At 39.1% G+C, this 12,322-nt stretch overlaps 1 protein-coding gene across 3 annotated transcripts in view; it reads left to right on the top strand.

Annotated features, from left to right (window-relative positions):
- The window catches only part of tbc1d22a (TBC1 domain family, member 22a), a 115,003-nt gene that overhangs the window by 85,452 nt on the left and 17,229 nt on the right, over positions 1 to 12,322 (top strand). For all 3 annotated transcript variants that reach the window (XM_018700500.2, XM_018700497.2, XM_018700499.2), the window contains one exon: positions 6,472 to 6,567. In XM_018700500.2, coding sequence (XP_018556016.1) covers positions 6,472 to 6,567 — 96 coding nt within the window. The remainder of the gene's footprint in view (positions 1 to 6,471; positions 6,568 to 12,322) is intronic.

Genomic DNA, 12,322 nt, shown 5'->3' with positions numbered 1-12,322 from the left:
TTATTTGACATCTATAGTAGATGGTTGCTTTTCTGGGCTAAACTACCCAATAGTACAGTACATTAAGTAGTTTAAACCATCTCCACCTCACCTAGTTACAGCAATGAAATGCTGTTTATTTTAGCATGAATAATCTAATATAGTCATACATTATAATATAGCCATCACAGGAAGCATTTCCTTTTGATAGTTAAATACATTTTTCTGATAATACTTTTTACTTGTAATGGAGAACATTTACTTTGTTGTGTCAGTACTTTTACGTAAGGGGATTTCCACTAGTCTTTGAAATCCTTGAAAGTTTGTTTAAAGTTTTTGAAAATAGACATAAGCATACAGGAGTCACTGAAAGAGCATTAATCTATATATTTTGTTCAAAAATAGAAATTGAAGTTTTTTCAGTTAACGTTAGGAAACTGGCTACATGGTGCTGTCTGTGTGTGTGTCTCCTGCCATCCTGCAGCTCTTCAACTCATAAATAAGGTTTATTCTGCAACTGCCTTTTTAATGCTTGTCTGTGAGCTTGTGTAAAGCCTGCTACATCTCATTATAAATATTCTTATTGTTGTAACAGTAATTAACCTTGATCCATGTCTCAAACCATAAGTAAAGAATCTGAATGCTACTCCACAAGCTGACCTCAATATTTGTCATCATCTCACCTAAGTCTAATGTTTTCTATGTTTTTTTTATTATCATTTTCCTTTCATTAAACTTCTTCATCTTGTCTGAGCATCCAGTTTTCTTTCTAAGGCATATTTTTTTACATGCTCCGTTTTTTATGCCTTATATAATCAGTATTGGCAATTGGCTCCAGCAAATTATTGTTCATATATTAATGTGAACTGTATGTCTCAAATAAATGAAATAAAGTAAAAGGCAATGAAGGAAATAGAATGAGATTAAAAGATAGTTCTTTGGGGTGTTGATAAAAGATTATAAATCCTTGCCGAGATAGCAGGGTATATATTTACAGATATATTTGTACTGTACTACAACTGCTAATCCCCTACAGCTAAAAAGCCAAACGCTAAAATGTTGCATGGCCCCGAATATCTATCAAGCAGATTTATTCTTTCATGCAGTGTTAAATGACAGAAAGGAAATTGTTGTCTTTTTTCAGCTCTTTCTCTGAAGCAAAATCCAAGGAGAAGTAACCTTTCTAAACGCAGTGCTTCTTTCAGACCTTCATATCTTGTAGCTAACTCACAGAGTTGTGCCAAAGTCAATGATCAGACTGTACAAGGGTTACATACATGAATATCAATAAAACACTTACCTGCCAGCTGAATAAAAGAGAAATTGTGTTACCAACCCAGAGGGAAGTGGCCCTCCTCACTTCTCCTGCCACTCTGTCTTCCATCTATAGTAATATAGTTGAACCTGTGGTCACTTCAAACAATAAGACAGGCCTCTGTAGACAGGACCCCGACCACACACACACAGAGTCTTACTGTCTTCCAGAAATGCACACACTTGCACATAAAATTCCCCTCGCTCTGGTCCTCTGTCACACTCCCACTCGCATGAGCATCAAATTTCGCTCTCTTTTTCTCTCGTCGTCTCTCTCTCTGACACAGTCTCTGCATGAAATTAACATAGGTGACATTTATCACAGAGCTAATGTACTGGGTTGCAATAAATGTGTCTAATTTTCTCATTTCTGTATGTTTCCCTCACATACAAACACATCTTCACACTCACATACTTGTATTCTCACTGTCATGCACTGTGTGTGCCCATCCACACGTTACAGACGCCTGCGCATTACTTTTATTTTAATTCAGATTCAGGGTCAGGTTGAGCTATATTGTCATTTCAACACATATGCTTGTTATATGTACATACATACATAGAAGGAAATGAAATGTTATGCAACATGAAACAGACACTAAGGACGAGTGCAAAACATTAAATTGTTGAAAAACAACAAATTTAAAGCGAAAACTGTCAACTAAAAATTAACATGTACAAACACCACACAGGCTCAAGGGTCAGACTGTGCACTCTTATATCAGCAGAAACAACATGGATGTAAACAAGGTTTAGTTTCAGTATATATTTTATCCACTTGTAGCAAATCTGATTGGTTCTTGGGGACTTTCAGCAAAACAGTAAAATTTGCAGCGATGATGAAAAAATGAGTTGGGTTGTGCTGTTTCTTGATTGGTGATGCCGTTGTACCTCCATGAATCTTATCAGCAACAATGATTCACTGCTGGTTCAGTAGCGAGTCAGCCTGTCCAGCAGTTCTTTGCTTGCAGTTGCGTAGTTTGTTGTACACACACTACCAATATCCAGAAGATCTTGGTGGCTGTCGTTGCGTTGTGCCGTGTAAAAGATGCTGTTTACAGATGTATTTAGAGCCATTTTTACCCTCTATAATAAACCTCCTGCTTTGCTTTTTAAATGAGCTGCATCATGATCTGATTCTTGTCATCAGTCTTGTTCTCTGTGAGATTTTACATTGTAATTACAATTCATAAAGTCCCATCCTTGCCATGTAGTGTTTAAATTACAGTCACACACCAATATTGTGTGTACTATCTCAGCACTTGATGAACGCAGGAATACTTGTACAGTTTGTAGCAGTAATCGCCAGTTTCTACCACAGTAATGTTCATACACATATAATATAAAAGGGGCTTTAAAACTACCTCTCTGGTGCCAATGGTTCATCATATTCTATCTGTGTAATTGTTACATCAGTTTAAATCTGCTGGTTTATCATCTTACATCACCCTGCAGCACCATCACCTTTTCACCTTGTCTGGAGTCAGTTAGTCCCACATCAGGCCGATTTGTTTTGGAAGGATGAGACTAGTCAGACAGCCAACGCAGCAGTTTAAAGACGCTCTGACACTGCTGTACTCCGTCTCACTCTGTATTCCACATTCCCTTTCTCTCCTTTGTTCACCTTTAGCCTCCTACCCTATCCGTCTCTCATGCACACCCCCCCCCCTCCTCCTCTCCCTATCGACTCCTCTCCCTGTACCCCCATCACACTTTCTCCCCTGCTGCTCTCTCCCACCCCCTAACCCCCGTCTTTCTTCCCACTTTGATCAGCAGCGTTTGTCAGTCAGAGTCTTGCCTGTCTCAGCCAATATGGCTGCCCTGACACAAGAGGGGAGGAGGATCTAGCATAACAATAGAGGAGGAGAAGAGGTAGAGACAAGTTTGACGGAGTCACCTTGACTCCAGTGACAAACTTTATTTAGCAAATCATAATGACGAGATGGCCTTGAGCTGGAGCGGCATCAGTGGATGGGTAGGAGAGGAGGGAGGGATACAGTGTCAGAAGAGAGAGAAATGGTTGGTAGAAATGGAAAGAGAGCGATGGGTGGTGGGACAGGAGAGAGGTGTTAAAGATTCAGGCTGTAATATTTAATTTCATTCTCAAAAGGCTGAATTTTTCACAATGCAGTCTCAAAAAGTTCAGAACAGGTCTACAACTACCAGTTACTGCCATCATCAATTCATCTGTTGATTATTTTTCTTACAGTTTGCTGTTGTATACATTTAAAGGAGAAAATGTGCTTATTCACTTTCTTGCTGAGAGATAGATGAGAAGTTTGATACCATGTTATGCACAATAACCGAAGCTAGAGGTAGGAGTCACATAGCTTAGCTTAGCATAAAGACAGAGGCATGGAGAATGCGCTAGATCAGCTTACTCCAAAGTCCATAATACACCTGCCAGCATCATTAAAAGGAGAAAAGACAAATTGTGGTGCCACAAGAAGCTTTTTGGCAACCAGTGGGACCAGTGGGCTTCTCTGTCTTCACCCTTAAAGCTAAGCTAACTGCTTCCTGGCTCTAGCTCCATAGTTAACAGACAGACATGACTATAGTATCGACCTTCTCACCTCAGTTTCAGCAAAAAGCAAAAATGATACAAAACATAAAAAAGCCTCAAATTCTCACATTTAATGTGCTGGAAATATTCTTGTGTTATAATTGATGTAAATGATGAATGGATTATCAAATGCTTTCAGATCAGATGCCATCAGATGCTTTATTTTCTGTCAATCAAGTAATCAGCCAAACATTGAGCCTAAAACATTTTTAATCTTTTTTAATCAGTGCACAGCAGTTCCCGTCAGTCATGTACCCACCAATTTATTAAAGATATTCTGTTTTTAAATTGTATTCATAAGAAATAGTTATTAAAAACACTAACTTTAATTGTGCTTACAAATTCCACTATTCAATGATTCCTTGATTGTGTTTTGGATTTCCATGACATTACAATTTCCACTTTAAACACTGCTAAAACTAAATTTAGCATTATTTTTCTTCTCAGCATTTCTTTCTTGCTTCTGCCATTTTTCAGCTGTCAGCAACAGAGTGAATCATATATACTGTCATTAGTTAGGCTACCATTCCTGCTGCAGCCAGTCAATAGGTTTCAAGTTAATGGTGGATCTCAATGGAAATGATTGGTAGCAAATCAAAAAATCAAGATGACTTGTTAACACAAGTTGTTTTTGATAAAGATAAATCACTTTCTAATTTGTGAAATACTCTTCACAGTCATATTAGTGAGAAAGTGAGGGACGAGTGTGTGACAGATGAGACTGAATGAGACTGAAGGAGGTGACAGATTGTGAGAGCACAGGATAGATGGAGGGGTGATTGAGAAAGAGGGAGAGAGGGGGACTGGCGCCCTCAACCACAAAGTCACACACACACACACACACACACACACACACACACACACACATGCACACAGAAACTCATAGAAGAAAGGAAATTAAAACTGTGCAAATCTTTGGGGACTGATAGACATTGTGCTCTCGTATGCCACTCATATACTCACTCATCTGTGTTTCTGAGTGTGTGTGTGTGTGTGTGTGTGTGTGTGTGTGTGTGTGTGCGCGCACTTGCTTGCTCTAGTTGTTTGGATTGGAGCTGCAAGGTTAGACCAACAAGCCAATCACCTGCCAGTTTACAACTCACATCACGCTACGCTTCGCTGTTCACAAACACCCCTCTTTTTTTCCTGTATTCTCTCTTTCACTTTCCCTCTCTCCCTCTCTCTCTCTCTCACACACACACACACACACATGCACACAAACACCCTCTCAGTTGGGAAATTCTGAAAATCGTTTTAACTATGTGGGAGGTAAAGTAAGAGGAAACCCAAACAACAGGAGACGTACACAAAAGGCAAAGAGAGAATCGATCTGTCTAGAAAGCCCAGAACACAAGAGGAACAACAATGCTGTAAGAAAAGGAAGGAGACTAATTTTTATTTTTAGAACTTTATCTCTCGGCTACAATCTATCTATCCGCTATTAATCTGTTTATCCCTTCCTTCCTTCCTGGAGGGAATTTCAATTATCACAGCAGAAAGGCAGTTTCTGTTAATTCCTGCAGAGTTATGGCTCATTGTTACACATAAATGAGTATGGAGGTTAAAGAGCAGCACTTACAGCTGGTTACAAGACAAAGAAGAAAGGAAGTAATACTACACCCCTCTGTGTAATTGGAGTCCTGTAAATTAGTACATAAATGTGCTAAACATTGCTGAGCATGTGTGTAGCCTTGAGCTCTTTATTCACTCACCTGTGAGTATATCAGAGTTAAAGAGCAGTTGTGTGCGAGAGTCTGTTTACTTAGTGATGCCTGGGTAGTAAAATTTTAGTATGTTTGAATGCAGCATACTATCAATGTAGACTCAGAGAGCACACTTGTAGAATAATTCATGACTCAGTGCTATTGCTAAGCATGTGAGTCTATGTGTGTTTTCTCCACTCATGTACATCTGGGTAGCACACACACGCATTCACTAGAGCAATTCCACTCTTTGATTCCATGAATTTTGAGCTAAAGTTACATACGTGAGGGAACTAAAGCCCCACGACAACCATGCCAGACTGCATTGAGAAAATCCCTCATTTTAAGCTGTACTTTGGATGCTGAATCCCACCTTTAAGGGGGAGCAAGTACTCTTAAGTCACTTGCATTCAAATGCCCTGGTAATTATCCTCCATGTGATATAGCTCTTGAGGGCAAAAAAAATTAGTAGAATAGAACAAGGAACATCTCATCTTTTGTCTTTCCCCCCTGTATTAATTACCCCCACTCACTGCAGAGTCATAAAAAAAGTGAGTCGCCAAACGTAACGAGGGGCTGTAATAAAAAGCTGTGGAAAGAAGAGGGGATTTGTATCTTTCTTTGTCTCTGTCGCCTTGCAGATGTAAATGTCTGTATTGTGACAGAAAAAATGTTCTATCTTCTCTATTTTTTTCACTTCAGGAAAAAAAGGCTCTAAATCTTTCATGAAATGTGATGAAAATTTACTTCTGTAGATATTCTGAACGTACTGAGGAGCTCTCTTTACATCTTTAAGCTTCTGTTTGGGTATAACATGGCTGTGATGGAGGTATCTTTTGTTTTACCGCTGTGAAATGTTAAATCTGGAGTAAATCATCTGTCCTTAATGTTTTCATCTCTCTCCTCCGCCAGGCTGAACCAGAGGGCTTCTCCCATTTCCACCTATACGTGTGCGCGGCCTTCCTGGTGAGGTGGAGGAAAGAGATTCTAGAGGAGAGGGATTTTCAGGTAATGTGCACGTAGGACATAGGGGGCGCTGTAAACCTTTATGTTTCTACTTAAAGGTGAGACACAGACTGGTACTCACACACATAGTAAAGACACACACACACTTTTTTATACCAGGTGGTGACACTGATGGTGATATACTGTACATAGCTTTATATCTATGTAAATGAATTTCACTTGTCCCGGTTCTGTAGGAAAAAAACACATTAAAACAGTCAGACTGTTGTTGTAGAGTCATTCATGGCCTACATCCCTCTCCATTATCTCCCTGGTCATTAACTGTGAGGTTCAAAAGTCGTTGTGAGTGCATTAGTAGATGACAGTAGACAGCTGCCAGAAGGTGACTTTGGTTGCCAGCTCACTGGGGGACCTGGCTTCTTAATAGTGGCAACACAGTCGAATATCATCACATACAAACATCATAGCTGCTCTTTGGCTGCTCTCTCCTCTTTTCTTTTTGACTTTTTTGCACAGTTTTTTACTTATCTGTATTTTCAATACTTTCTCTGTTCTTTTTTCTTTCTTCATTTGCTTTACTTTGCACCTCGTTCTCTCTTATGTTCTCTCTCTGTCTCTCTTATGTTTGTACATTGTGTGGTCATATACGTGTGTATGTGTTTTTTTTTAATTCACAGCGAGCAGTGATTCTGTATTATCCTCAGAAGAAGGCATTTTCTCCCAACTCCATATAGTTTCTTTTACTTGCTGGATCGCCAGACAGACTACCAAGTGCTGGGTCAAGGGCAGAGCATCCATCCTCATGAATGAGAGATAAAGAGGAGATGTGAAGGAGGATGATCAATGTCACGATGAGAGAGTAGCACGAGGGTGTAGAGCTTTAGAACGATACATTTGTTTTTCCTATTGAGAGCAAATTTATGGCGTGGCAAACTTTTATGAAATGTTGAAATGGACACAACAAAGCCACGGACATTTTTTATCACTGACTCCCAAATAAATGACAGTGAAACTGTCCTCTAGAGGTCGATCTTGTCTTTAGGTAACACTAGATGTGTGTATTCAGTGAAGAATCCATGATGGTTAGAGTTTCCAGACAACAGGCTATAAAACTATGATTTTACTCAGACAAGTTAATAGTAGTTTGACTTAAAAAGAGAAAGAGACTTAGAGCATCATTTAGATTTAGTAAAAAGCTTTTTTAAATTCTAAGACCATGTCATGGCAAATCTGAAAATAGCAGTCTCCCAGTACAAGTAGATAATGAGAATTTGTATGAATGACATCATTGGATCATAGAAGTCCTTATGAATATTGCTATTCTGCTGGATTTTATTTATTAACTCTATTCACTGTAGAGTTATATTTTCCCTTGCTTTAATAAGGAATCACTCTTAGCTTTTCAGAGGTGCTTCACATCTGAGTTTTAGTGGAACTCCCCTCAGGTGGTTATTTTGAAGAGAGAAATTATAACCAATATAATTTCAACTGATGCAAGGGGGCTAAAATTGCATAATGTGTGTTCCTGGCACTGACATTCAAGCCCTCCACTCTGTCTTCTCTGTGACTCCCGCCATGGAACAAATAAGAGGAAGTCTTCAAAAGCAGCATGAGTCTTAGGGTTAGGGTTTTAAAAGAACCTGTGTTGTAGTTGGAGGCCAATTGATTCACCCACCAAGTGAGACACTGGAGGCTGTTGGAGTTTAAAGATGAGACATCACCTTGCTCATGTGTTCTTAATTTCATATTCTTCTTAGCCTCTCTCGACTATTCCCCTTTTCTCTCAAGCTCAAATAAGATTATTACCTTTTGTTGGATTCCATTTCAGACTGAACTTAAGGATAGGTTGTTTTTTTTTTCAATGGATTTCTGTAGCATTTTGAACTATGAGCGCAGAAAAGCCTTGCATACCTTTGTGCAGTTACATTGTGTCTACTGTTGCATTAAAATAGTTTTAGAAAATCAGTGCATTCATGGAAATTTTCATCACTTGAACATGACTAAGCAGACATACTGAGAGCTGGTAGAGGCTGTGAGGAGGTCAGCAGTGGCAGACTGAAAAATCCTGATGAATTCAGGAAGCTCCTAAACACCATCTACTGTAAGACAGCAAGGTCAGTGTCATTTTTTGTGCCATCAGAACCCACAAGTATGAGAGAGGCTTGTGACTACACATCACATTAATATGAAAAATAAATACTCTTAATCTCTGCAGTTACAATTTGGGATGGCAGTGTCTACCGGTCAGTCAACCACTTGTCCCTGGTCCAGGATGAGATGTCTCAACAGCTATTCAGTGTATTGCCATAAAATCTTGCACAGACATTCATGATCCCCAGAAGATGAAACCTCCTGACTTTGGTCACCCATCTGAGGTTGACATTTTTTGGCTTTTTGTGAAGTGTCTCAAACACTATTGAATGGATTGCTGTGCCATTAGCTACAGACATTCATTGTGCCCAGATGATGAATCCTAATAGCTGGGGTGATAACCTGACTTTTCATGCAGAGCTGACAGCAGATCAAAATTGTTTCTTATCCAGTGAAATATCTCAACATCTATTAGACAGAACAGAATTTTTAACAGACATTCATGGTCCCCAGACCATGAATGACTTTGGTCATCCTCCAACTTTTAGTCTGTAGTGCTACCATGAGGAAGACATTTGTGTTTTATAATGAAACGTTTCAATAGCAATTGATGATGTTTGCTACATGTATTCATGTCCCTCTCAGGATGAACTGCAACCCAATGATGATCTGATTTCCCCCCTTGTCTAATTTGTCCAATCCTTTGGTTTATGACCAAAAACCTGCAAAACTAATGAAATCCAAAGATAGATTTCTGAAAATATTTTCTGCCGTTAGACAAATTATTGAAAACCCAGTCTTCAGTATCTTCAAAATGTACTCTGGCATACACCCCACAGTCTAAGTCTGCTGAAGTAGTAGTTCAGGACTTCAGACTCCTAAGTGAACCCCAGGAGCGCTCACCTCAATGCTCTTTGGATGTATGCTTCTCACTGAAACTGCATGAAACTTTTGAAATTCTACTTGCCCTGCTGTGGTAATGTGGTAAAAGACTTGCAGGAAGAACTACAGGCCTTCATTTAAAACAGGCTTATATTAGAGGCAGGCTTTTCCTCCTAATTCTCTCATTTTTATATTTTATCACATTTTTGTACAACGTGTCCCTGTTTCTTTAACTACTCCTGTTTAAATTTCCTATCAATTCTATTTCTTGCTAATGGAAACTCAACACTTCATCTATGTCTGCCTGTTGTCTTGATAAGTTCACAATAATGTACATTCCTCATAGCATTAATGTCATCAATACAACAGTGACGCCATACACATCTCCCCAAAGAACCCAGTCATTCAAAGACACACACACACACACACACACACACACACACACACACACAGGCACACACATATTCATAAAGAGACACAGCCAAATGTCATCTTGGCATTTTCCCTGGTCCAGTATACAGCAAATGAGCTCTCATCGCCTATTTGTTTATGTCTTCATTGGAAGTCTGTTGTCTATACTTAATGGAACACAGATGTCATCCTGTGCGCGTGTGTGTGTGTGTGTGTGTGTGTGTGTGTCGTCTGGCTGAGTTTATCTGGATTCATAGATATTTATATATATTCAGACTGAAAGTATGCATTCGTGCTGAAATTTCAGTAAGACTTTCTAAATGTTACTTTAATTTGAACTTACAATTAAACATATCTGCAGTTCTTAAAAATAAAATAAACGTGCTTTTACACATTTCTCTGCAGTTACAGTCTGCTGTTGCTTTCAGAGAAAAATTCTTATTTTCTCAAACTGATCTAGTAAATATAATACAATTTACTAAGTATTTTTCTGATGCGGATAAGTGACAGTGGGGAAAGAGAAAAGTAAAGATTTCTTCTCTTCTCAGCTTTAGTGGTTTAATTCCAAGAGATTTCTGCCTCTGATCCACTGAGCCTCAGAGTTCAAACGTGGGCCTGCCAGGTTCTTAAGGGCCCGTTGAACAGCTCTTATCTCCACATGCTTTACCCAGCAACCCTCACGGCATCCCTCTCCTCTCATGTCTGCCTTTCTTTCTCTTTCTGTCTGTGGCTCTGTCGGTCTGTTTCATGTTGCTAATTCCCAGCCCCTTTGTTTTTGCCTTTCTTTATTTCTCTGTTTCACGCTTCATTTTGTTTTGTTGCTTCCTTTCGTCTCTTTCTTTCATTCCACCTTTCTTTCTATCTCTGTTACTTATTCCTGCTCTTTCTTCCCTCCCTTTTTCCCTCGGCGTGTCACTTCATCACTGACCTCATCAGCAGTGGGCTTCCAGGGATGAGGATGTGTACGGGTCAGTCAGTCCACCACTTTGGTCCAAACTGGTGACTGCAGTATCTCAGTGACTGCTCCATGCATTGCTGTGAAATCAATCATTCTGGCTTTGGTGATCCTCTAACTTGTCCTCTTGCACCACCATGAAGTTGACATATATGAAATTATAGTAGGCATCGTTCACTATATTTTATAAAGAAAACAATTCAGATTAATCAAACATGAAGATAATTGTTGTTTGCACCCTTAAAAAATAGTTAGTAATGTAATTTATTACTACTTGCCTAATTTTTTGCAGGCCTTACATTAACTAACCAGTCATGGCCTCAGAATTTACACAGGAAATATGATCAAAAATAGTAAAATGTTAATGGACAAGTAAAAAAGACAATTTTTTTTAAAGGGGTTTACAGAAATCAGTCTGGCCTTTTCAGCCTAGAACATGCATGTACACAAACAGCACATGCTCTCAGCAGTATATAAGCTTCCAACCTGTTCTCATCAATCTTCTTATTATTACACAGAATTACAACTCCAATTTCTCCAGGCCTGGAGGCTAACTAGGCTTGTAGCAGCTAGTTAGCACAGCAACATTAACAGCTTGTTGTTTTGTTTCGTGGCTATAAATTGTTGTTTTGATTGATTTGTATTTTGCTGGGAACCTGTTTACCCCAGAAATTAATTAACATTATTATTTGAATAACAACTTACATCCTGCTTTGAAATCATAATACTTTGTCATACATTTCACCACTTCTCAAAGCTGTGGACACATTAGATTGAAAAGTTTCAGGTTCAAACTCATAAATGCAAATGTGGGAGTTAAAAAACAAGTTTTTCTTTTTAGGTCAAATTAATACACATAACCCTCTAAATCTGCTCAGTCACTGCAGTGTAGTCACTCACTGTAGCAAAAATTGTAAGCTAATTGCCTTTACTGTAAAATGTAGAGCGTGAGGAGCAGTGGTGTATGACAAACTGCTGGTGAGTTACATGCTTGGGGTCCTGAGAGGGAACACAAATGATTGATTCACTTTAACGGTTTTAATTAAAAAATGCATGCAGAAAGTAATTTAAAAGGATAATTCATGCATTGTTATCAAACATAGTAAGGAGAGTAACTGTGAATCTCCTCCCCCGGTTGTGGGATTGGATTGGTTAAGCTGCTAAATGAAAAGCAGGAGGAGTATGGCACTCCCCAAGCAATCTGCCTTCCACCGTTCCACTTGAGCTAGCGCACTACTGCTAACTGCAGGCCTGGGCAGCATGGATAAGTTGGCGCGTGCACAAACACACACACATACCCACTCACACACACATTTTAACACACTTTCTGTCACTCAAAAAGCCTGGCACGACAACATAAACATGCACATAAACAATTCTCTCTTACACTGCACCGTTTTATTCACACATTCATGCATCACCTGTCACACACATTCACTTTCGATCATGCACACAGTA

Source organism: Lates calcarifer, linkage group LG18, assembly GCF_001640805.2.
Source record: "Lates calcarifer isolate ASB-BC8 linkage group LG18, TLL_Latcal_v3, whole genome shotgun sequence".
NCBI lineage: Eukaryota > Metazoa > Chordata > Actinopteri > Centropomidae > Lates > Lates calcarifer.
This window is presented reverse-complemented; position numbering and strand designations above follow the sequence as displayed.